This window comes from Podarcis raffonei, chromosome 5 (genome assembly GCF_027172205.1).
Source record: "Podarcis raffonei isolate rPodRaf1 chromosome 5, rPodRaf1.pri, whole genome shotgun sequence".
Lineage (NCBI taxonomy): Eukaryota > Metazoa > Chordata > Lepidosauria > Squamata > Lacertidae > Podarcis > Podarcis raffonei.
In genome coordinates, this window is record NC_070606.1 from 16,065,896 (window position 1) to 16,092,533 (window position 26,638).

The following is a 26,638-nucleotide window of genomic DNA, read 5'->3' on the forward strand; positions in this document are numbered from 1 at the left end:
CATTTCCAACATTTATTACTGACCTTATACATTTTCGCTAACTTGACAGGTGTAATATACCATCTATACATCATTTTCATCACATTCTCTTTTAGGGCATTGCATGCAGTAAATTTTAAACCTTCCTTCCATAATTTCACCCAATCACTCAGCTGACTTTCCATTCAGTTCCTAGGGGGCCACCAGTACCACAGGATTCTTCCAGAGAGTAGTTCAACCTTCAGTCCAAAACTGCAACCTTAGGTTGTCCCCTCCCCCTGTCCAGGTGTAGGACAAAACCACTTTGAGGGTTTTCTTTTTTAAAACAATCAAGCAGTATATAAATTTTATGAAATAAGAGGGTGAGTCATTCCCCCACCTTTCCTGCCCATTCGCAAAGGTAGCAACTAAGCCAGGCTTAGGCAAACTCGGCCCTCCAGATGTTTTTGGCCTACAACTCCCATGATCCCTAGCTAACAGGACCAGTGGTCAGGGATGATAGTCCCAAAACATCTGGAGGGACGAGTTTGCCTATGCCTGAACTAAGCAAAGACACATGCCCAGGCATGATGTTACGTCACCAGTTCCCATCTTGCAAATCCTGGATATTTTACAGTCAGGTGTATGTGAAGGTAAGTCTATGGGTGAGATCCAATCATACTCAATGTAGAACCATTTAAATAAATTAAGTCCATTGATTTTGCCGGGCTTGCCCCGAGTACGTCCTTGGCACCCGTCTGTCTCGGGAGACAATGGAGGAGTGTGCCTTCGGAGGTGAAGTCAAACCGTGGGAGAATTACAGCGTCTGCTGTGGCTGTAGAGACCAAAACAGGAGAGACATGTTTTGTTGCAGCTGGGGCAGGTGGAGGCGTCCGCTTGTGCTGATGCAGATATAGATACACCATGGCATTTCTTTTCTCCTCACTCCTCCCAGTGGTCATTCCTGGGTATGACTTAGGTAAAGATTGTCTTCTCTGCTTCTGCATGCCTTTCCTGCAGTGTTTGCTATCTATGTTACTGTTCCAGGCACTGATGAATTGACTTGCTATAGTCATGTAAGGGGGAGGAGGGAGAATGATCAGCAGTGTGAGTGTGGTGTCTGTTGAGTCAACAAGGAAATGTTCTGTGGCTGACTGGGGTTTTCCCAGAAGCGCAGGAATGTGAAGAGCAAAGCCAGGAGGGAGAGCCACACAATGTTAGCTCCAGTAAGGAGGCAGAGCTAGTGGCTTCAAGAGCTACACTGCAGTAACTTGCTTCCGGTGCATAGTGGAAAAGGGAGCTTGCATTCTCCTGGAAAAAAGTCACAATACTGTATTGCCTGGAGGTGCCCCTGTGTGGAAGTGTTTCCTAAGCTTTCTTCATCTGGTGTCGAGGGTCAGCACCTTTTACTCTTCCTGACATGCTGTAGTGGGAGCAGGGGCAACTGAGGTTCCCTTGGATCCTGTGCTTGCAGTGTGCTAGTTTGGTCTGCTCCCTCACCTGCTATGGCAAGCAGGTCTCCAGTGTCTGGAGGAGAGCAGACAGCAGAACTGTAAGGGAACTGTAGACATCTCACTTCTCTCTTGCATGCAGCCTCTGTGCAGAGTATCTGGTCAAGATGTAGACATTGGGAATTAAGGTCCATGGGCATAACTCTTATTATGTCATTCCACACACTATCTCCATAGAATTGTAGAGTTGGAAGGGGCCCTGAGGATCATCTAGTCCAACCCCTTGCAATGCAGGAATATGCAGCTGTCCAATACGGGGATCGAACTTGCAACCTTGGCGTTATCAGCACCATGCTCTAACCAACGGAGCTAGTTTTTATATATGTATACACTCAGGCACAGATAGTTTTCGTTCTATCCGTGTTTAATTGTTATTTTCTTCCCAAATTATTTTAAGTAATTTTCCAAATTACAGTGGTATCTCAAGTTAAGATCTTAATTCGTTCTGGAGGTCTGTTCTTAACCTGAAACTATTCTTAACCTGAAGCACCACTTTAGCTAATGGGGCCTCCTGCTGCCGCTGCGCCACCGGAGCATGATTTCTGTTCTCATCCTGAAGCAAAGTTCTTAACCCGAGGTACTATTTCTGGGTTAGCGGAGTCTGTAACCTGAAGTGTATGTAACCCGCGGTACCACTGTATTACAAATCAAACCAAATTAAATTAATTTACTACAATTTCTGAAAATCAGGTTTCCCGCTCCTGTTCCAAACCTATGATCTTTATCAGTTGCTTTTTTTCCCTTCGACGTTTTTAGCGGTTTCTGTTTCTGTCTGTGATTCCTATATTCATTATTGTATTTATTTACACCCCGCCTTTTTATTTGACAGGGACTCAAGGAAAGTAATAATAATAATAATAATAATAATAATAATAATAATAATAATAATTCGGGATGCAAAAATTAATAAATAATCCTTAGGCGCAGACAATGTGGAGATGCGACACTCAGGGAAATCCTCGCTTAATTCAGCAGCCGCGGTCCCCGCATGGCTTTAACATGCCGTTCCTACGCAGCTCCTCCCCACACGCGGGATTGACAGCTCGCCTCGCCCCGCCCACTCATTGGAAACCCGGCGCACGTCGGTCGCCTCCCGCATTCTCTCTTCTATCTCTCGTTCTCGCGTCACAAGATCGCGCGGGGTGGTGCTTGGCCCCTCCGCCGACGCCTCCCCTCCCCTACTCTCCTTTGCCTGCGCCTTCTGAGCCTTTTTGGGCGGCGCCGGCCGCCGTAAGCGCCGGCTGTTCCGGTGTGCGCCCGGATGACGTGGCGGGAACGGCGGAAGCGGCGGCGCCTCCTTTTCTTCGGCGGCGGCTGGTGGAGACGGGGATGGCGCCGGCCGGGCTCCTGTGGTGCGTGGCGGCCTTGCTGGTGCTGCGGGGCCGCGCCGACGAGCACGAGCACACGGTGAGGCGGCGCGCCGCGGAGGGCCTGAGGCGGCGGGGTCGGGCGGCCTCCCCTCTTCCTTCCGCCCTGCCGTCAGTCAGTCGCTCGCTTGCCCGCCCTGCCTGAGAGGGCCTGGTTCGGGGCGGCCCCTCTGCCTCCTCCAGGCCTGTTCTGAGGGCCACGAGGAGGGAGAGGGCCCAGTGGGGCTTCGCTTGGCGGCGGTGAGGGCCCGTTGCGCGTCTCTCCGAGCGAGGAAGGCTTCTTGCCCTGTTGGGACTTAAGAACCGGGGCGGGGGCGAGGGGGCCTCGTCAGGAGCCGCCTTTTCTGCAGTGGAGGGGGGAGGCGAAGCGGCCGACCGAGCTCAGGATGCCGCGCAGCTCCATCCTGCGCCGCCCGGCCCCGTTAACTTCACCGAGCATAGGATTGCGAGTGAGACTTTTGTAGCCCCGTGTCACGTTGGAGGAGGAGGAGAGATTCGCTGGATATCGCCACCCCTTTCGCTTCCTTGAGGGAACGTTGCGCTGCGAGAGTTTGGTGTGTGGTGATGGTGGGGAAACGCCAGCCACATCCGCTTAAAAAAACTAAAAACCGTCCGTCTCTCATCGCATAACGGGCTTGGCAAGTTTTGAGAACAGCGGCGTGGATGCGCTAGTGATAGTCGTCCCTTCACGTGAAAGTTGGGAGAGGCAGCAGCTTGCCCCTCTGCGTGTCTTGGCTTCTAGCATGGCAAAAGGTGGTGGGGGATACCTACGTTTCTGTGGCAGGTTATTGCCCCATTGGAGAGCAGTTAAGCAGGGGTCTTGCATGTGCAATCTTGGATATGCTGCCATAAGCCGTGGCCAACCTGCAGCGCTGTGGGGTGCGCGTAGCCTATAACAACACATAGGAAATGCGCAGCACATAAAATGCTGACCTGGTTTGCGTGTCAAGTTAAGCCATTGTTTATTTTTATCTATGGTCTCATACAAGCAAGCAGTGTGCTGGTGCTCACTGTTCAAGTTTCCAGTTCGCTCTTCCCCCTGCTAACACTTTGCTGTGTTGGGGAAGCTGGCTTATCATTACGGGTGAACCTGCAAAGCCATGGAATTGTTTGATTCTGGGACTTCCTGTTCATGTGTCCTTTCTTTCCCTCTCTCTATGCCTTTCTATAAAAAGAATATTCACAGTGGCAAAGGGTGTAATAGAAAATTAAAACAACATAAAACATAAAAACCCACAGTACATATTTACAAAGTAAATTTGTAAAACAACAACAAAAAACAACCCCACAAACAGTGTATTTATTTATTTTAAAGATTTGTGCTCTCCCTTTCAAGCAACCAACTGTAATGCACAACTCTCACATACACATCACCTGGCAGGCCTTGGTTTTCTAACTGGTGGATGGTTCCAGAGTTTGTTATCCTTCATTAAAGTGGAGCTGAATGTTCTTTCTGGCAGCAAGTGGGGAAGCAAACATCCTGCAGCCTTTCCATCCATAGCAAATGGGGCCAAAGCAGTCTTCCTGGAGGTCTTCAGACCAACAACCAGAATTCCTTTTTAAAAGCAATACCTGTTGAAAACTATTGGAAGAGGAATTGTAGAATTGGAAAGGACCCTGAGGGTCATCTAGTCCATTCACCTGCAATGCAGGACTCTGAAAAAACCTATCCATGATGAATGGCCACCCAACCCCTGCTTAAAAACCTCTAATAAAGGAGAGGACTACCTTTTGAGGGTGTGTGTTTCACTGTCGAACTGCTCTTGCTCTCAGAAAGTTATTCCTGTTGTTTAGTCAGAATCTCATTTCTAGTAACTTGAATCCATTGGTTCAGGTCCTACCCTTAAGAATGGGAGAAAACAAGCCTGTTCCATCTTTCATGTGACAGTCCTTTAGATATTTGAAGATGGCTCCTCTCAGTCTCCCCTAAACATACCCAACTCCCACAACCATTGGTTTCCAGACCCTTTATCAGGGGTATCCTGGTTTATTGAAAGGCAAGCAGAAGCAGTGATAGCAGCAAGCAGATTTTTTTCAACAAAGAGTTGTACAGTCTTGGTGCCACTACCGAAAATGGCCAGATCTTAGACTAAGGCTGCAGTCCTATGCCTACTCAGAGGTAAGTCACATTGAATTCAGTGGAGCTAGGACTGCAGCCTTAGCCTATGTAGTGCTGTTCAAAGGCTACTCTCTGTCAAAGACAAGGAGGGATGAGTTTGTTCTGGCACATAGCATATGCCTTAATCCCTGGTATAACAGTGCTACTAAACCAACAAAGTTTTCCCTGGCAGAATATTGAATGCTTGACTTTATAGGTAGGGCAGCTGTTAACAGTTCTTGATAAATGGCAGGAATGCTTGTAACATGTACATAGAAGCAAGGGGTTGTCTAAGGCAAATAGGAAAACCTAAATTGTTTGGGCAGGAATTGTCACACTGATGAAAGCTGATTTTTTAAAATTGTGAATCAAGTTTCTCTATGAACATTGGCTAAACATTGGCTATTGGGGATGAATATTCAATAACATTATAGGTATCCTATGAGGATATATAATTTGTGGGAGCTATTCCATGCTTGGAAAAACAGATTCTCTTATCAGTGTGATATAACTGAAAGTCTGGGGAACAATGGTATTCTTAATGCTCTTGTGTTGATTTTTAGGCAATATTCTACCACAGACTGTCCTGGTTCGCACATTATGCTAAGCCAAACATTAGCTTAACATGAATGTGTGGGCTCCCATGGAGTAGCTGGTAGCTGATTTTCTTTCTGCCATTGTTTCTGGAGCTGTGCTGCAATAAGTGAAGCCAAGATTTGCCTTACCATGTTGTCTGAAACAGAGTTAATGGTTTAGCTCTCCCAGACTAACCATGAACTATAAACCAAGAACAAACCTTGGATTCACCTCGCTGAACCGGAAGCCCTGCTTTGGATGGTGCACTAAGCCAAACCTCAGCACAGCGCAGCAACAAAAGGGCCTTTGGAGGACTAAAATGACTGCAAGCTTTTTCGGGAACCTGCTTATTTCTGCTAAGGCATAGTTTGGTTTTGTGTAGCTGATTTCACTTCCATAGAATCAAAAAGTGTGCAGCTTCTTGGAAGGAAGCCACAACTCCTCTTGGGTGTGATGAATGGGTAAACACAGAAGAAAACACTGGTTTCAGTGCAAACATCTTGGTTTGTATATTAACCAAGAGTTCTGTGTTTTGTCAGACCTAATACATTGGTACCTCCGGTTACGAATCGGATCCGTTCCGGAGGCGCCCTTCTGCATACGCGCGTGTTGTGATTGAGTGCTTCTGCACACACACACGGCGAAACCTGGAAGTATACACTTCTGGGTTTGCCACGTTCGCAACCCGAAGTTTACATATCCAGAGGGATACGTAAGCAGAGGTACAACTGTATAGTTAAATCGGGAAAAGAAGCCAGGATCAGGCTTATTTCTTGGTTGGTTAACAGACATTAAGCCAGAATTGCCTGTTCTGGGCAAAATGAAGGAACTGGCTTAATACAAGCCAGGATCTTTGTGCCGGTCAATGCACAGTGGGAAGGGCAAGAGAAGTGTTTGGCCCTAGTACATGCCAGAAGTAATTTTTGTGGCTCAGACATGTTGCCTTCACTGAATTCTCTTCCCACCTCACTAGCAGCCACCTGCCTTATATCCTAGACCAGGGCGATCCAACCTCTCAGTTTAAGTGGGCCACAAGAGTACTTTGACACAGAACCCATGGGCCATACACTGAATTAAATTACCATATCATAAATTAAAGTTTTTGCAATATAGTTAATATTTTTAATATACACAATTAATATATATTTAATTAAATATATAATTAAATACACAATGTTTAGATTTAATATATTTATTAAATGAAATTTAATACACAAACAGATGTGTGCGCTTTCGTTAACGACACAGACACTGAGTCCCTGTCAGGATAAAAAGGTGGGGTATAAATAAAGGTAAAGGTATAGGGACCCCTGACCATTAGGTCCAGTCATGACCGACTCTGGGATTGCGGCGCTCATCTCGCTTTATTGGCCGAGGGAGCCGGCGTACAGCTTCTGGGTCATGTGGCAAGCATAACTAAGCCGCTTCTGGCGAACCAGAGCAGCGCACGGAAACGGCGTTTACCTTCCCGCCAAAGCGGTCCCTATTAATCTACTTGCACTTTGACATGCTTTTGAACTGCTAGGTTGGCAGGAGCAGGGACCAAGCAACAGGAGCTCACCCCGTCGCGGGGATTCAAACCGCCAACTTTCTGATCAGCAAGTCCTAGGCTCTGTGGTTTAACCCACAGTGCCACCCGCGTCCCCCGGGGTATAAATATGATGATGATAAACAACTTATTTTAGAATGCTCCTATTAAAACAGTTTGATCCTCTTGTGAAGCCAATTAACAAACTCAGCCCATTGGTTGTTACCCTGGCACGAACCAACTAAGAGACAGGGTTTCTCTCTGACCTTACTGTTCATAACACACACACCCCAAAAGCAATGTATATGTACCTGTAACTTGGGATAATATTTTATGCATCTGATGGGGGGGAAATGTAGTCCACAAAAGCTTATGCCACAATGAATTTGTTCGTTTTTAAAAGTGCCACAGGACTCTTTATTCTTATTTACCCTGTTAGCTTTTTTTAATTGCTTCTCTCCTCTGAAGCCTTTGACATTTGTTCCCATCTTAAAATGCCATATTCCAGCTAGATTTCTAACCCATGCCTCTTTAACATCTTCCTTGACGATTACTTGACCCGTGTACTCTTATTTAAAAAGGAGTACAGATACTACTTACTTTTTGCATAGGAAAAAACATATTTAACTGCACTTTTTTTTACATTTAGCAGCCCAAATTATGTAGAAACCTAGTGCGCTTTGGTCACTTTTGAGGTAGGTAGCAAAAACTGTCTCATGCCTTGTTCAGTTGCTTTTCTCCTAACTATCTATCCACTTGCTGCAGCTCTGCCTCAGCTTTTTGACACTGCAGTAGCCCTATGCTCCAAGATTTTCTTTGCCTTGTGTGAGGGTGCATGGACAACTGCCAGGGCACTGTGCTTGGCAAAGCTGAGGCCAGCTTCTATTAGTGCAATGATCTGCAACTGCTGTGCCACCAGTAGGGAGCTGTGTGTTTTGGTGGCAAACCACCAATAATTGTTTGTCAAAGGAAGTTAAGAGATGATAAGCAGAATGTACCGGTACTTTTTTTTGAGAAAACTCAGCACCTCACTATTGTCTGCTGAATGTGAGCTGCCATCAAAAGTAAGATGGGATTCTTGGACATTTTAACACCCATACATAACAAATGACAAACACTTCATTATCCTGCTGTTGTTGTTGTTGCTGTTTAGTCGTGTCCGACTCTTCGTGACCCCATGGACCAGAGCACGCCAGGCACCTCTGACCTCCACTACCTCCCGCAGTTTGGTCAAACTCATGCTGGTAACCTCGAAAACACTATCCAACCATCTCGTCCTCTGTCGCCCCCTTCTCCTTGTGCCCTCCATCTTTCCCAGCATCAGTGTCTTCTCCAGGGAGTCTTCTCTTCTCATGAGGTGGCCAAAGTACTGGAGCCTCAGCTTCACGATCTGTCCTTCCAGTGAGCACTCAGGGCTGATTTCCTTAAGAATGGATGCGTTTGATCTTCTTGCAGTCCATGGGACTCTCAAGAGTCTTCTCCAGCACCATAATTCAAAAGCATCAATTCTTCGGCGATCCTGCTAAGCTTTCACAATTCAGCCAACAGTGTGCTACCTGGTGCTGTTGGTGCTGACCTTTAAAGCCCAAAATGGCCTCGGCCCAGTATACCTAAAGGAGCGTCTCCACCCCCATCATTCAGCCCGGACACTGAGGTCCAGTGCCAAGGGCCCTCTGGCGGTTCCCTTCCCGTGAGAAGTGAGGTTACAGGGAACCAGGCAGAGGGCCTTCTCAGTAGTGGCGCCCACCCTGTGGAACACCCTCCCATCAGATGTCAAGGAAATAAACAACCATCTGACTCTTAGAAGGCAGCCCTGTTTAGGGACGTTTTTAATGTTTGAAGTTCTGTTGTGCTTTTAATTCTGTTGGGAGCCTCCCAGAGTGGCTGGGGAAACCCAGCCAGATAGGCGGGGTATAAATAATAAATTATTATTATTATTATTATTATTATTATTATTATTATTATTATCTGCAGAAGATGGATACAAGAGAGAAAAGGATTTGAATATGTAGCGCAGTCCTAATTTTAAAGTAAGGCTGTACAAGCTTGGCCTAATTTCATGTGAGTGGCAAGGAGGGAGCCTATAATTAGCTCAATCTCAGTTGGCCCTCAACAGTTTACTTCTGCGGGAATGTGGCCCTTGAAAGCAAAAATGTTCCCCACTGTGTTTTGCACATTCTTCACAGATTTTCCTGTGAATACTTGCTCCGTTCTAAATAACACATTTATTTATAATCCTTTTACTTTTCAATATGCTTTCTTTTCAGTACCAAGATAAAGAAGAAGTTGTTTTATGGATGAATACAGTAGGACCATACCACAATCGCCAGGAGACATACAAATACTTTTCTCTCCCTTTCTGTGGTGGATCCAAAAAAAGCATTGGTCACTACCATGAAACACTTGGAGAAGCACTGCAAGGAGTCGAATTGGAGTTCAGTGGTCTGGACATTAAATTTAAAGGTAAACTGCTTTTGTTAATGTTTTCTAAATTTGCACACGACTGTTCCAGTCTTAAACACACACTTGGAATTACATTGTCTTATGTTCAGAAATTTGTTTACCGCAGCTCAGTTACTTCTTCATTAACCCTCCAACACCATCACTGATACTACTTTTGTTCACAATTATTGTTAAGGGTTCAGAAGCAGGCCACGCTCCTGTTCCCTTCCACGGGCCTTTCCCACACCTGTCTTCAGCGTCATAAAGGTTAATGCTGGTGTTGACCTTAAGATTAGGAAAAAGGTTTAGTGGGAGTTGCTATTAACCAGTACAGTGGTACCTCGGGTTACATACGCTTCAGGTTACAGACTCCACTAACCCAGAAATAGTACCTCGGGTTACGAACTTTGCTTCAGGATGAACAGAACTTTGCTTCAGAATGAACAGAAATCGCATGGCGGCGGCGCAGCAGCTGCAGCGGGAGGCCCCATTACTTAAATGTTGCTTCAGGTTAAGAACAGTTTTAGGTTAAGAACGGACCTCCGGAATGAATTAAGTATGTAACCAGAGGTACCACTGTATTTGAAACCAGGGTTTTAATTTGGTTACCATTAACCATGATGAAGGATGGCTGGAAAATTTGCACAGGCAGAATCCTATCTCCTAAGTATATGTATACACACATTCTCTTTTTTGTGGGAGTCTTATTTGTGTGTGTGTGTGTGTGTGATTGATTGATTGATTGATTGATCTGGTGGTTTGGGTATTGGTTTGGAGAAAAGCATGGCAGGAGTGATGGTCTATGCAGTCTCTGTGCTTTGAGGGACTGAGAGCTGTATATACTCAAAGCCAAAAAGCTGGATTTGGGTTGCTCTTAAGTCCTTGAGCATTTGATGCCCATCAATAGACTTTTGGGGTCTTGTGGGTGGGTTTAGTTTTATTTGTAGTTCAGCAGCAAGGGTTAGCAACAGTGCAGCATAAAGGAGCTCAGCGGGGTTGAAAGTGGGGAAATGATCTTTGAGTGACTGATCTTTTTAGTAAAATAATGTTGGTGTAATATCCAAGGCTCAATTAACTTTCAGTTAATGCACTATTAATGCATTTTTTTAAATAATTTCCACAGATGATGTGATGCAGACAACTTACTGTGAAATAGACTTGGATAAGCAAACAAGAGATGCATTTGTTTATGCTATCAAAAATCATTATTGGTATCAGATGTACATAGATGACTTGCCAATATGGGGTAAGAAATATTTGCCTGCAGAACCGGAAAACATTTAAATAAGTAGTATTCCCTTGATCTTATCTGACGCCTTTCTGTCCTGCTTTATCCTACTTTCTTTATCCTTTCTTTATCTTTTCTGTCCTGCTTTATCCTACTTTTTTCCCTATTTGATCAAGCATTGCCTCTTCCACATGAACCTTGAATAACTGGCAGTGGGAATTGGCACAAGCTACTTAGGCTTGCTTCTGGGTTTGTAGCTCTGCGTCATGCTGGAAGGAATGGGTATGTGTTACTCAGCTGGAGTGACACACAAGATTACAGTTTTTTACTGTTTTATGGGTAACCTTGAGACTGGATTACTGCAACATGCTCTACATGGGGTTCCCTTGGGTTTAACTTGAAAGCTGCAGGGGATGCAGAATGCAACAGCTTGTTGACTGGGATAGCCAGCCAATACATTACTGGGCACAGTTCAGGGTCTTGCTTTTAACATTTGAAGCCCAAAATAACTTGGGACCAGGATATCTTAGGAACCACCTTGCCCACAATATCCCTTCTTGGCAACTGTGCTCCTCAAATGGGGCACTGCATGCTGAGACTACCATATGCCCCAGAAGTGCACTTGGAAACTGGGATTTCAGTGTGGCAGCTCCAGCTTTCTGGAATTGGTTCCCAGCTGATGGTGTTTAGGCAGCTACTGGATATTTTTTTTTAGGAAGGCTGAGGTGAAATTTTGTATTTGATAAAATAATTTTGTTGTTTTAGAGTTTGCTGAATTGATTTGATTGTTCTTCAAGCTTGTGTTTCTGAGTTTTACTCTGTTTTTGCTGCGTACAACACTTTGATGGCTGTGTGCTGTGAAACGGTCTATATTTTTTTAAGGGTTTTTTTTAAGCCGTGCAAGTTTTCCAAGGATATGGTAATGTTCTTGAGACCGTTGATTTGAGTAGGGGTGCAAACTTTAATTTGTCTGGTTGATAGATTAATCTACTACAGATTTAGCTAATTTAGTTCTAATCTATAATGATAAACTTGCAGGCATCTGTTTAAGGCCACTGGGGTACTGCAATGAGATTGTTAAAATGGAAGCCATCCCTTCCCAGTGTGTGATAGCTCTTTTTTATTACATTGTAAGTTGATTTTAAACTTCCAGGTTTAATGTTTATATCCAAATTTACTTATAATTGATCAGTTAATGGGCAGCAGACTTGGTGAGATCTCGGAAGGGAAGTCAGAGAAGGTGTAGCTGAATTGAATCAACAGTGCTCAGAAGAGTGCGTCAGTGCCTATATTGCTCCTTGTCCCTCTCCATGACTAGCAGAAGCAAAGTAAACTACGCACATTTGTTTTATGTTGTGTAATTTAGCTTTCTTACCCAGAATTTGGATTCCTGTGGGATCGTTTTGTGTGCGTAGAATGCAGAGTTTGCCTGCAGGCTTCATCTCTCTCTATCTCTGCAACAGCAGGGAAGTATCTAACTCTTGAAGCCCATCTTTATTCCCCTCAGGGGGCCACACTTGTAGACGGCAAGCCTGCTGCAAAACAAAACCTGCTTCGGTGCATGAATTAATAATATTACTTATATCAGTTCCCCTCTCTTTGCAGGTATTGTTGGTGAAGCTGACGAAAATGGCGAAGATTACTATCTCTGGACGTACAAAAAACTTGAAATAGGCTATAATGGAAATAGAATTGTAGATGTGAATCTGACAAGTGAAGGAAAAGTTAAACTAGTTCCCAACACCAAAATCCAAATGTCTTACTCCGTAAGTAATTCAAATTCATGGGTAACATTATTTATACCCTTACGTTAGTGGTGACTAGGCCATTCAGTGAGCTGAGCTAATCTCTTCGTTTTAGCCTTGCGTTGAGAGCTAACTGGTGTGGTCGTTGTCACTTTCTACCCTATTCCCAACAATATATAAAAATAGAGCTGGCAGTTGAATATAACTGCAGGTCATCTTCAAAAACTTACTCTCACACCTCATGCCCTGGATTGCTGTATGTTGGGCCTCTGCATGCTTAGGATTCCCAAGTCCAGACCCTGAAAAGTACCTTTGTGCTTTAAAGGGTTTTATTGGAGCAGAGTTTTTCTTGAGTTTGGCTCTTGCATATTAACGGTGCTCTGGCACATGGTCTTCTGCTTCAACAGCCTTCTTCCTGTATGGTTGCCAGCTTGCCGTTATTTTTTTGATGGCCCTTCCCCTGTGCCTTCAGCAGCAGTTGACATGGAGAAAATAATGACTGAAATAAACAAGTGATTCTTTATCTCTGTCTCCCTACTAGGAAAAGGTTCTCTTGCATGTTAGGCACAGGAGTAGGGTCACAAAGAAAGGTGGCAACTCAGATTGCCAGTTCACAACCTGTTTTATTTTTTCCTAACTATAGGTGATTTGCTGAACTGGAATTCAGTAGACCTATAACCAAATATTGTCAGCTTTCCAAGTGTTAATTTCTTTCTAGGTGAAATGGAAAAGGTCAGACGTGAAGTTTGAAGACAGATTTGACAAGTACCTCGACCCATCTTTCTTTCAGCACAGGGTATGTTTCCTTTATTCAGTTTATGTATATACACATTATAATAATTAGTAACCCAGAAAACTCCTGTCCTGGTTAAATCTTGAATGGGTAGTGTCCGGATCGGAAAGTGAACTCTCCTTCAGATCTTTAACCAGGGTTAAGGTTGGGGAGGTCACTTAAAACCTGTGGTGTTTAAACATCAGCATGCAACAAGAGTTTTTTCTCTTTTTTTAGTGTTCCTAACTTCCATTAGCTTTACATATGAGCTCTGCTTCTAAAATATGTTCCTTCAATCTCTTAATTTCACCTTGCCCCTCCAACCTTATTATTATTATTATTATTATTATTATTATTATTATTATTATTCTTATTCTTATTATTATTTATTAGATGTGACTCTTAAACCTTAGTACAGTAGGCTACATTTCAGCTATGCAATGAACACCCACCACCGTTCTCCATCTAGTCAAACAAGAAGCATTATTATATTTCAAAGTCACATTTTAACCAGGTGGGGAGAGCATTTGATGGTGTGGAGCAGGACAGTGAGGGGCGTGGCTTAGGAACAGTCCCAAGGGCCAAGTTGAGAGGCCTTCTGGGCAGCATTTGACCCTTCTACTTGAGGTTCCCCATCGCTGGGCTACAGTATTTATTTTGTCTTTTGAGTAGCTTGCTTAAGTAATAAACAAGCTGACACATTTCCACTTTTTTATTTTAGATTCACTGGTTTTCAATCTTCAATTCCTTCATGATGGTTATTTTCCTGGTGGGCTTGGTTTCTATGATTTTAATGAGGACACTGAGAAAAGATTATGCACGATACAGTAAAGAAGAAGAAATGGATGATATGGTAAAAGTCTTGTTTATCTGCTACTATTTCTTTTTAAAAATTGCATTTTCATTTCTAGAAAACTTGTCCAAATGACAGTAATTTTTCGGTAAAAGGAAAGGATCTCTAGAACAAGTTTTCGGTCAGATTTCAGTTCCTGTGTTTCTGTGTAATTTATGTGAGGGCTTAAATGCAGGAACATTGAAGTTCTTTGATATGGGTATGGGGGTGTCTTGCTGCTCAGTTTATGTTTGACTGTCAGAGGTGCAGCTAGTCATTTTGGTGACTAGGAAGCCTATCCTATTCTGTCACTTTCCCCCATATATTCAGTTTAATTGCTTGCATCTTCCTTCCTTCTTTGGAGGGCATTTCCAACCCCCAACCCCAACATGCCTGGACAGAAAGTCAAGAGAATTCCCTACCACTATAGGGAATTATTTAGGAGTGCAAGGACTTCAAACAAGTGCAACTTGTGGTGTTGGAAAGTCTCAGAGCATTCAGATACGCAAGACCTCATAAAAGAAAAGCTGCTTGGAGCAACATTCCTTCACTCTTTCGACCCTTGTTCCAAAGAAAGGAATGCAAGTGGATTATGGCAAAGAACTTTCTCAAAAGCTTGCTGACCTGGCACAATTGAATACAGATTGAGGCAAGTGCCCAAGCCATTTAATCCCCACCGGTAGTATAGCAGAGTATTGACACTCAAAAGCAGGAGCTCATTAGTGAAAGAGCTTTTTGACTCCTGAGCCAATCAACACATAAGTCAGGAATTATGTCCAAGCAAAACTGCTAAAACAGTTGCAGAGAGATCCTCTGAATCACCCAACATTTAGAACACTGGAAATGAATGACCAAGAACCACAGTACTCGAATGTTCTCCTTACATCGGAGGTTCTAAGCTTGAGCTCCTCTGAAAGAAAAGATTTTCCCCCTTGGGGCAGTCCTTGAGAGCCCTTAGCAAGGTTTCTGGTGCTGTGTGCAGAATGCCCCTCCCCTCTGCCTAAGCTGATTGTCTACAGCTCTCTGGGATCTAGCATTTGAGTGACAGAGCCCCAGGATTTGGTGGTGTTGTTTATCCAGGAATTCTTACTAAGGGAATGGGTACAGCTGAAATACAAATCTGTTGTAGCACCCTAGCGTTGCAAAGAGAATGGATCACAGCCAACCATGGCAACTCACTCTAACCACAAGTAGCCAGACGCCTGGCTGAACCTTCTGCGAAATGCCTCATTGTATCAAGCACTTGCCATTTAGTGAGCTTTAGTACCCTCATGTACAGTGCTTTGGAATATTTATTACATTTCATGATACATTCGGGACGCGGGTGGCACTGTGGGTTAAGCCACAGAGCCTAGGACTTGCCGATCAGAAGGTTGGCGGTTCGAATCCCCGCAACGGGGTGAGCACCCGTTGTTCGGTCCCTGCTCCTGCCCACCTAGCAGTTCGAAAGCACGTCAAAGTGCAAGTAGATAAATAGGTACCGCTCTGGCGGGAAGGTAAATGGCGTTTCCATGCACTGCTCTGGTTCGCCAGAAGCTGCTTTGTCATGCTGGCCACATGACCCGGAAGCTGTATGCCGGCTCCCTCGGCCAATAAAGCGAGATGAGCACTGCAACCCCGGAGTTGGTCGCGACTGGATCTAATGGTCAGGGGTCCCTTTACCCTTTACCTTTATGATACATAGCGTCTCACAAAGTGTTTCCTTCCTATAACAGTTTGCCCATTGTCTCTCTTTCTCCTCCTTAAATGGGTATTTTTGCTTAAATGGGATTGACTACTAGCCATTTCCTTCCTGGTGATTGTTTTCAAACTTTTTTGTGTGCAGGACAGAGATCTAGGTGATGAATATGGCTGGAAACAGGTTCATGGCGATGTCTTCAGACCATCCAGTCATCCTTTAATATTTTCATCCTTGATTGGTTCTGGCTGCCAGATCTTTGCAGTTTCTTTCATAGTGATCATTGTTGCAATGCTGGAGGATTTATACACAGAGTGAGTATTGCTTCGTGCCTTCATCATATCTTAAAAGATCTTGGCTGAGATTCAGGAACTCCTTACCGTTTACAAAGTGGATCACATTGGGGCAATTTCTCTATGCCCAGGAGATGAGAACCACCACCGTGTGCATAAATCATTCTCAACGGCCATCATGGTGCAGAACCCTTGAGCGTAATTTCAGAAATGAAAAGTTTAAAACAACATGCTGTATTGTTTTTAATATTCAGTTGGAAGCCGCCCAGAGTGGCTGGGGAAACCCAGCCAGATGGGCGGGGTATAAATAAATTATTATTATTATTATTATTATTATTATTATTATTATTATTATTATTATTATCTTGGATCCTGGCTTTCTTTCTATGAACAAGAGTTCATGTCAAGGTTTCCCTGTTCCCTGTGCCCCTTGAGGGCTGGGGAACCCTTTGGAAATAGTGTGGTGCAAATGGAAAGAGGGAGGAGATGGCAGAAACCTCCTGATTTTGTACTTTCTATGTGCAGATTAAAAGCATAATTAGTAACACAAACTGATTACCATATTTTTCGCTCTATAACACGCACCAGACCATAACACATAGTTTTTAGAGGAGGAAAACAAGAAAAAAGATATTCTAAACGAAATAGTGATATATGATTTTTGTGGTTCATGCTGTGGCCGCAGACATGTGATCTGACAGTGAGTTTGGAGTAGCCCAATGCAAAAATCCTGAGGATCCATGTGGATCCATGCTTTGTAACCACGGAGGAGGCAAGGAAGGGGAACCATGGATCCTCTGCTCACGACTGCAGCAGATCCCCCCCGCCACCCGCAGGCATTCGCTCCATAACACGCACAGACATTTCCCCTTACTTTCTAGGAGGAAAAAAGTGTGTGTTATGGTGCAAAAAATACAGTACTTGGGGGAGCATTATAGAGGCTCAGGCAACCTGGAAAGGTGCATCCCGTCAGATGAGGAGAAATGATGAATTATGTCCCAGACTTCAAAAGAGTTGACTTGGCCATGAACTAGATAAGAACCCAAAACCTGCTGGATTCCAAGACTGTTTTTTCAGTGACTGACATTCATTCAAAAGGTGTAAACGGTATCTGCTTTTTCAAAAAACGCATAGAATAGCAAGAGAGAGCATCAAGCCAGTGGTGAAAAACGGCCTCTTGCAGCTCTCCCAGTCTCTCTTCTGGAGAGACACTTTGTTTTTGTGGAAACCCTCTGGAACTGTATGTACAAGCCAGAAGCTTCCAAGTGATCCTTGCAGAACAGGGGTCAGCAACCTTTTTTAGCTGTGGTCTGGTCCACTGTTCCTCAGACCATGTGGTGGGCTGGACTATATTTTGGGAAGAAAAAAACTGAACGAATTCCTATGCCCCACAAGTAACCCAGAGATGGATTTTAAATAAAAGCACACATTTTACTCATGTAAAAACACGCTGATTCCCAGACCGTCCGCGGGCCAGACTGAGAAGGGTATTGGGCCGCATCCTGCCCCTCGGCCTTAGGTTGCCTACCCCTGTTGTAGAACTTAGCAGAAACGAAAACTTATGAGTATTGTTTCCAGACTGCTGTAATCTGAAAAATATTGCCATTTCTAAAATTTCACTGGAGGGCTCCTGTGACGATTTGCCTTGTGAGTTGAAAGACCAACATTGGAATTAGCAGTATCTCCTATTGTTTTGATTCTTGTACCGCTAGGCTACAACAGTGATACCAGCACTTCTGCTCTGCAAGGAATTGTGTTTAATTATAAGGGCATAATTGTTAAATAATTTAGATCTTGTAATAGAATTTGGCCAAAAGATTTTTAGGTTAAAGTTTTAAAAAATATATTTGAACATAATTTAATGTTGCTTATTCCCAAAACTGTTAAACTGTTCTAGTTGTTACTTTTTATGCAATGTGACACAGTTTGCATGTCATGGTAAGCTACAAACCATAGCATATCACAAATGAGTCACACTGCTTGATTATTGATTATTGCTCCTGCTCACGCTAGGGGAGGAACAAGCTACAAACTTTGGCTTACCATGTGGTCTGGGAACATGAGTGGTTTTTCTAATAAGCCAAGGTTTATCATCCTGGTTAGGGGAAGTGTGATTGAGCAGCATGCGGCAGCTTAGGGTGACATGTAACTGTGGTTATAATGGAATACTTAATCCAGATGTTCAAAGCACTTTGGGATTTTGTTCTTGCTGCACATTAAAATTGTTTGTGTTTTGCACTAGCTGAAGCTAAACATTCAGCATCCCTTCCACAATTTGCTCCTTGTAACTTTTTATATTGGTAGACTTCAGGCAGTCATTTGTGTAGCCAAAACTACATGTCTTTCATTTTAGGAGAGGATCAATGCTAAGTACCGCTATTTTTGTTTATGCTGCAACATCCCCAGTGAATGGCTACTTTGGAGGAAGCCTTTATGCCAGGCAAGGAGGTGAGGCTTTTAAAATTACTTTTGTATTAAATATAATTTTGGAAGGAATTTAATATCTTATCACCATCCTGGGTTGCTTTTGACTGTTTGGGATTACCTGCACCATTATACAGTTGTGAATTTTCTGGGTTCTGCAGACAGCTTTGTGCCTAGCAAATTTCTTTGTGGCGAGAATACCTTGAGTAAATTAACACTGTGGCCGCAGTTAAATGTTGCAAATACAGTAGTAGTATGCTGTTGTCTTTGGGATAGATTGCTCCCACCTGATCAGAAAGGAGTTAAGAAGGGCTTGGTAGTTAAGTCAGTGAAGGGTAAGCAAGTTTGTGTCCTGTGGCAGAGGTAGAGAAAGGTTCACAGTACCTCAGCAGCATGATAATCAGAATAGCTGAACAGGTGCTGCAGTATCTTCTCCTGTCCCTTTGAGCATATGTTGCCATCTGAAGAAACCCTTTGGAATCTACTGAAGGCCAGACTCTGTTCTCATTTATGGGAAAATATACACCCCAACCTAAGGCTTTGGAGAGGAATGGGAGGCTGCTGGCGTTTCCGAGGTGACAGCAGACACTACAAATAACAAGAGGGCCATTCTCCTGCAGATACCGTATCAATTGTATCTATTCCTTGTCTTGAATATCCCAGAGGTGAAAGACAGAATTGTGCCAAGATGTTGAACAGTATAGTGCTTGGGACAATGCCCTCTTCCAGGTCGATGCAGATATGTTTTATGAGCGCTTGTTAGCTACGGTTTCTCAACCAGCTATGGCTCTATCTCATAGTATTGTCTAGCCCCTATTTTACCCCCTTGTTAGTGTAGGGAGTCTCTATCATATGCTTTGCTGAAATCAAGATATACTGCGCCCATGGCATTCCCATGATCCACCATACTAGAGTGTAGAACCATGTCTGGCCACCAGATGGTGAATGTTCTCCGTCTGCCCTGGAGTTTACTTTGAGCCTTTTCTAAAAAGATACAGAAGCTATTCCTGGTATTACTGACTCATGATTGTCATTTTTTTTACCTTTCAAAATACTTATTTGACTATAGCATATACAGTGGTACCTCGGTTTACAAACTTAATCCGTTCCGAAAGTCCGTTTTTAAACCGAAACCGTTCTTAAACTGAGGCACACTTTCTCTAATGAGGCCTCCTGCTGCCATTGCCCTTCCACCATTTGGCTTCCATTCTTAGACTGAGGTAAAGTTTGCAAACCGGGACACAACTTCCGGTTTTGCGGAGTTCTTAAACCGAATAGTTCATAAACAGGGCTGTTCTTAAACCGAGGTACCACTGTACAAGTAAGGTTGGTGATAGACTCATTTGAGATGTGAGTCTGTTTTAGATCTATGCAAGAAAGATAATACTAGGATCCAGACATTTCCAGCCTAAAAATTATCAGACTTTGATCTTAACATATTAATATTTTCCCTGAACCAAAATTTGTTTTTCAGAGCTATACTGAATATACATAATGCTTTCCTTTTACCTAATCATTCCTATATCAAAACACAGTGTTTTTGGCTACAGAGAGGAACATGTTCACATGCCGCTTGAGTCCTGAATCTTAATTTCATTGGGATATTTCTCTTTGCAGGAAGGCGGTGGATAAAGCAGATGTTCATTGGGGCATTCCTTATTCCTGCAATGGTGTGTGGCACAGCCTTCTTCATTAATTTCATTGCCATCTATTATCATGCATCGAGGGCTATTCCCTTTGGAACAATGGTGAGTACATTAGCGCTGTAGGTTTCATCTATTAAATCAAGAAGGCTGCTACACATTGCCTTGGGAAATTAACAGTTTAAAGTAGGCGGGAACTTGCATGCAAAACTTTGAATTACATCACATCAACAAGAAAGCCAAAAGCTTAGGTTTACTGATGCATCCTGATAATTAGTTTATTTAAAGCAAGGATGGGGGGGCCCTTTCGGGGGTCTGCATGTCAGTGACTTGCAAGATCTGTAGTAAGACAGTCCCTGCCCCACAGCTTATAACACAAAATACACAATATGCCAAGAAACAGGGATTGGGGGGTGGGCGGGGAGAGAAGGAAGGTAAGCTCCACCACAAATCTTAGTTAATTTTTAAAAACAGCCAGCTACATGGAAGCAGTTCAGGATGCAAACTAGCCTGATATGACTGCTTTTAGATGACCATTGTGGAAAACCAAAGGCAGCTGGTCCCTCAGCAGAAATAGGAATCATCCAGCATATTCCTTTGACATATTTATATTAAGTTTGGCTTTCACTCCAGTTGAAAACAAACGAATAAAAGGGATTTCAGCGGCTAAAATGTTAGCAAAAAATCCCTACTTCCCCCATTTTTTAAAAAAAAGAGTCATCCGCTGCTCTCTTGAGGGAAGGAGAGCAGCTGGATTAGGAAGGCTCTGAAAATGCAGTCCAAGTTTGGAAATGGAACCCCTGGGGGACTTCCTGACCCCCAGACAACAACCTGTCTTTATTGGGGGAGAAACCAAGCAGAGTGTGAGTTCTCCAACCCTGAGCTCCAGGACAGCTGATGCAGTGGGCTCCCAAAGTTCCCTCCACCAGGAGAGGAGAAATCAAATTCATGCCTGGTGCTGTCCACCACCACCCCTTCAGATACTTATCCTTTCATGGAATGAATCTTAGTGTTGCTTTTCTGAATAGGCATGTTAAGATTAATGTTGGTAGGAAGCAGAAATTGTTATAATGGGTGCATGTGCTTTGATGCATTTTATATCCTCTCTTCTTGTGTGATTATGAGTTTACAGGTGGCTGTGTGCTGCATCTGCTTCTTTGTTATCCTTCCTTTGAACCTCGTTGGCACAATACTGGGACGGAACCTTTCGGGTCAGCCCAACTTTCCTTGCCGAGTCAATGCTGTTCCTCGTCCAATCCCAGAGAAAAAATGGTAAAGTATAAATGGCTTCTCTTGGCATTCATGCATCTGGTGAAGTAGGTGGTTGCCCTTGTAAGTAGGTTTGCCCCTTTACTAGCCAAACTACCAAGAAGGTCAGTTCAATTTTAGGTTAAATACTTGCTGAGAGATAAAAATCCTATGGGTGTCATTGGTAGTTGCCACATCTTTTTATCAGTGGTTGAGGCAATGTACAGGCTTATTTCTGGTCTGTTGTCTGTAATAAAAGGTAAAGGACCCCTAGATGGTTAAATCCAGTCAAAGGTGAACAATGGGTTGTGGCACTCATCTCGCTTCAGGCCAAGGGAGCCAGTGTTTGTCCACAACCAGCTTTCCGGGTCATGCGGCCAGCATTACTAAATCGCTTCTGGCACAATGGGACACCATGACAAGTGCCAGGGCCCATGGAAATGCTGTTTACCTTCCCACCACAGCAGTACCTATCTATCTACTTGTGCTGGTATGCTTTTGAACTGCTAGGTTGGCAGAAGCTGGGACAGAGCAATGGGAGCTCACTCCGTCACACAGATTGAAACCATGGACCTTCCAATTGGCAGGCCCAAGAGACTCAGTGGTTTAGACCACAGCACCAATGTTGAGTATTGTGGATAATTTGAAGAGGAGGATTAGGGAACTGGGCTACCCTCTGTGGGCTGCTTTTGACAGGTGGGCAGTCACCAGCTGTCAATCAGGTGATCCAAACGTCAAAGGAAGAATTGGGAGCTCACTCTTAAGTGTGTTCCCAGTTCTTCCCTTCAGGCTGGGGCTGCAAAGATTTGGCACTGCTGCAAACTCCGCTTTTGGCAGAGATCCCAAGGGGAACCAGTCCCAGTAGGGCTTGCATTTGGTGCCAAACGCAACCCCTGCCTGCCAAGGAACAATTGGGGATGCACATTAAAGCTTCCAGTTGTTCCTTTTGCAGTCATAGCCTTACTTGCCCCACACATGTTGTCGATGTGGGGACAGGTGGGTGCAGCTGAGGGGAGAAGACCTTGTGTGCCCAATTTGGTCTGAAGAACAGGTGTTCCTTATTTAGAACTGCTGTCATGTTTTTGGTCTAGCAGTGATGAACTCCTTGTGCAGGTGGAATTCAGGGGGCTGGCGCTCTAATCCAGAGCAGTAACTGCATGCAGAATGCAACTAAGCCAGCAACAGTTCTGGAGAATCAGGACTCACATGGTCTGAACCTTACTGAAGTGATCACAGTCCTTTTAGATCTTGCCACCAGTGCATCCTTAAATCAACCATCTCTTTGATTTCAGTGATTCTTCAAGAGCCCCTCTCTTAAGTGAGCTATTCCATTAGTTATGGTCAAATGAGAAAGTTAATTCTAATTTCTTTTCAGGTTTATGGAACCAGCTGTTATTGTTTGCCTAGGTGGGATTCTCCCGTTTGGATCCATTTTCATTGAAATGTGAGTCTTCTGCCTAGAGAACTTTGCAAGCACTTTACTAGGCATTATCAGCCTGGTTTAATTAAACGTTCATGTCTGTACAATAAACAATGCTTCTTTATTCTGTAGGTATTTTATATTCACTTCCTTCTGGGCTTACAAAATCTATTATGTCTATGGCTTCATGATGTTAGTTCTGGTTATTCTCTGCATTGTGACCGTATGCGTGACAATCGTGTGTACATACTTTCTACTGAATGCAGAGGACTATAGGTGGTAAGTATTTTTTTTTTCCCACTTACAAGTCAGTCTTAAGCAGCAAAAAACCTAGAAATTAGTGCTACAGAAAGTCTATTCTGCACTTACAAGAAATCTGTCTTTCAGTGGGGTAACACGTAGCCTTGCAGGCAGGCAGGCAGGCGTGTCTCTCTCTCTCTCTCTCTCTCTCTCTCTCTCTCTCTCTCTCTGTGTGTGTGTGTGTGTGTGTGTGTGTGTGTGTGTGTGTGTTTTAAGCAAGCCAACCAGATACATATGTGTACTCTTTAAATAATGTAAACTTAAAACTGTTGATTCAATTATATTTTGAATTGTTTAGGTCTACTTATGTTTGACTTCTTTTTATTGACAATTATAATGTGTATTTTGTGTAAAATGCTTGGAAGATTTTTACAGTTATATGGCATGCATATTCTGTTAGGTAAATATTTTTATTTAAGTGATGAGTCTCCAATGTTAAAATGCATTGTTTAAAAGTAATGCCAAGAAAAAGGAACCTCTCCCTCTGAAGTGTGAAAAACAGAACTAGAAAATGGTGGTTCCACAAAAGTGCACAAGGATTGTGGACAATTTGTGCAACAGTGAAAGCTACCTTGTTTTTTCATGCAAGGTGGAAAATAGTTGAACAGATTTTATGACTTCCTGTTACAGTTCTTGTCTAGATTTTCTTGTACTGTTTGCCAGGCTTTTACTCCCAGTTGTTTGAAATATTTGTGTCTGTTTTTCAGGCAATGGACAAGTTTTCTGTCTGCTGCTTCAACTGCAATCTATGTTTACATGTATTCCTTTTATTACTACTTTTTCAAGACAAAGTACGTAGCCTTTGACATTTTGTATTTTCCTTCCCTTTTAAATTAAGAAAGCTAATACTTCACATTTTAAAAAAAAGATTAATTATTGGTAATATGGGAGATACAAAAAATATCCCTCTTCTTCTCCCCCCCCCCCTCAGGATGTATGGCTTGTTTCAGACATCATTTTACTTTGGCTATATGGCAGTATTTAGCACAGCGCTGGGAATAATGTGCGGTAAGTTTTCTGCAGCATACTGAAATGCTGTCATCTCTGTTATATTGTGTTTCAGCCTTAAATTAGCATGTATCTGTCATGTCTGTGAGTTCGTAGTCTATTGAGAAAACAGAGAACACAAGCTAGGAAGACTCCTAAATGGGGGGAAGCATTCCATAAATTGGTTTTCTGGATCTGATTCATTCTGGTGGGGAACATGAGTTTGCTAGCTTATCAGATTTTTAGTCTTTAAGGTTTTTGTCATATGTATGGCTCTTGGCAGCACATGTACAGACACTAAGCCAAAATGCATGTGTTGTTTGAGATGACAAGAAGCTTGCACTCCAGGGTGAACAAAACTTAATTCTAAAAAAATGATATACCAAAAATGACAATGGTGCATATCTTAAGCTTTTTAAGGAAGGAGCTTTTTGCAGGCTATATGGTTGTAAGGGCATAAACATAATTATTGAACCTTATCTGATGTGCTTTTACTTGGGAGGAAGTCCTAATGAATTCAATAATACATATTCATAGCAGATATGCTGAGGATTGCAGCCGTTGTCTTGTAGAACTTAAGCGAATCTAACCTATATATATTTGCCTTGTTTTTGCAGGAGCTATTGGCTATATGGGAACAAGTGCCTTTGTTCGAAAAATCTACACTAATGTGAAAATTGACTAAGGAAAGTGAACTCTGGAACAGTTAACCCTTGGGGTGGGGTGGGGTGGGGGACAGAGTATATAAACTTGCACACCAGAAAGCGCAAGGAGAAAATTGTGTATTTAACACTGGGCACTCTGTGGGTCTCTCTTTTGTGGATCATTTAAAGCAACATCTGTTTTCATTGATCCTAGGTTCTTACTGACTTTCTTCAACTGTTCTCAGCAAAAGCTTGGATTGTATTTGGTAGGCATCACTCCCCAGTACATGCTAATCTTCCCAAAAACTAGCTCACAAAGATGAAATAGACTAGCTCTCTTCAGTGAAGAGGACAAAACTGTATTTACACATGTGTTCCATTTAATTAAAAAAGGAAAATGCAACTTGTGGATCCTAAAACTTTGCTGATTAGTTTCTGGTACTTTAAAATACTATTCTGGAAAGATTTCCTCCATCCAGTTGTTAGTGCTATTTTACAGGGTAAGGGGACACTGGATGCTACCAGGATAATTTGCAGTATCACCTATTCTAACATTTACATGCATTTGTTTTAAAAAGGCAAATATTTGCATGCAGTATCAGTCTAATAGGACCGACTTTCCATTGGTTCGTCATTAAAGGAATATCCAGCTATATCTGAGGTCCATCCAAAGAATCTTAAGTACAAAGGTGGAATTCTCTGCACTGCAATTTTTGTACAGTTAGCAAGAAAAAACGGTAAATAAAGATGATGCCATCGGTTTTTATTCAACGCTTGGTGGTCTAGGTAACAAAAATAATTGAATGTCTACAATGATTTTTTTCCCTTTTTTCCTAACTCAGCCGCCCATCCCCGGTTTGGCGTGTTTACTTGATGATTAAAAGGGGTAACAAGTGTATAAAACATTAAATGATGTAACTTAGATGTAGCTCCCAAATGTATTTGGATGTACAGATTTACTAAAGAATACTTTTTCTCATGATTCAATGTACAAACGTGTGAATTTAGGTGGCTTTTTACACCCTGCCTGCTGTTGCATGAAATTTTGGGGGGGGTTTCCTCGCAATGTGTGTGTGTGCGTGTGTCATGTTTTCTGTTGACTGAAGCTCTTTCAGAAGCAAAAACTTGTAATTTATAAGTTTAATTTTGTTTAGTTACCTCTGGACACTTGTGTAACACCTAAAGCAGTGCTGCTTTAAGTGTTCAGAAAATTTAAAATAAACTTTTCAGACAAATGTTCTGATTGTAAAAAATAGATAAATTTCGCAGTTGGAAATTTTTTTCAAGCAGTACTGCAGAATACCAATTCTTGAATAAAGTGCTACATATTCTCCATATATCAAACGCCAGAGGATAGGTCACATTCCAATTCCAATGTGCTTTGTTAATTTAGAAAGAAGCTTTCTGGCTCATGAGAAGAGGCACCTATTAAGTGTACAGGCTATGATGGTGAAATAGATAGTGGACAAATTACAATTATTTCTGGAGGTTTGTTGCAGCAAGGCCTTCAGGGTTCCTTGTTTTCAAAGATGACTGGAGATTAATTTTAACATGTATCGCCAAGGCAAGGCAGATTCCAAATGATGCAGGTGTTCCCAAAAGACAAATTACTGTGAGGGGAGTTGGTTAGCCCTAAACTGTGTGTATGGTGTATGTATGTATAAAGCGAAAACAGTTTTCCCGAGGTAAGTTCACCTGGATACTTATTTTCACCTTGGAAAATTGTGGAGGGGGAGAAATAAATACAATTTACTGTAAGTGAATTGTGGCTGGCTATCTGGAAATGTTTTATATGTGTAGTTAAATTCCATGGTGGGTCTGCAGTTCTTTTCATATCTAAATGGCAGACAGATATTAAATGATTTTGGCCCTCTTATTTTGGTAGTGTTTGCAGTTCATTTTATAAACACTGGTTTTATTCATAAATTCTAATAGAGCAGATCA

The 26,638-nt window shown here is 42.8% G+C and overlaps 1 protein-coding gene across 1 annotated transcript; it reads left to right on the top strand.

The window, feature by feature from the left end:
* Positions 1–2,677: 2,677 nt before the first annotated feature.
* On the top strand, positions 2,678–26,570 carry TM9SF3 (transmembrane 9 superfamily member 3). Its single transcript, XM_053387989.1, has 15 exons — positions 2,678–2,876; positions 9,306–9,501; positions 10,604–10,726; positions 12,314–12,474; positions 13,172–13,249; positions 13,947–14,078; positions 15,883–16,049; positions 18,382–18,476; positions 20,070–20,200; positions 21,228–21,367; positions 22,719–22,787; positions 22,896–23,042; positions 23,771–23,854; positions 23,995–24,071; positions 24,668–26,570. The coding sequence occupies exons 1-15, from the start codon at positions 2,799–2,801 to the stop codon at positions 24,733–24,735; spliced, it is 1,746 nt and encodes a 581-aa protein (XP_053243964.1). The 5' UTR covers positions 2,678–2,798; the 3' UTR covers positions 24,736–26,570.
* The last annotated feature ends 68 nt before the right edge of the window (positions 26,571–26,638 follow it).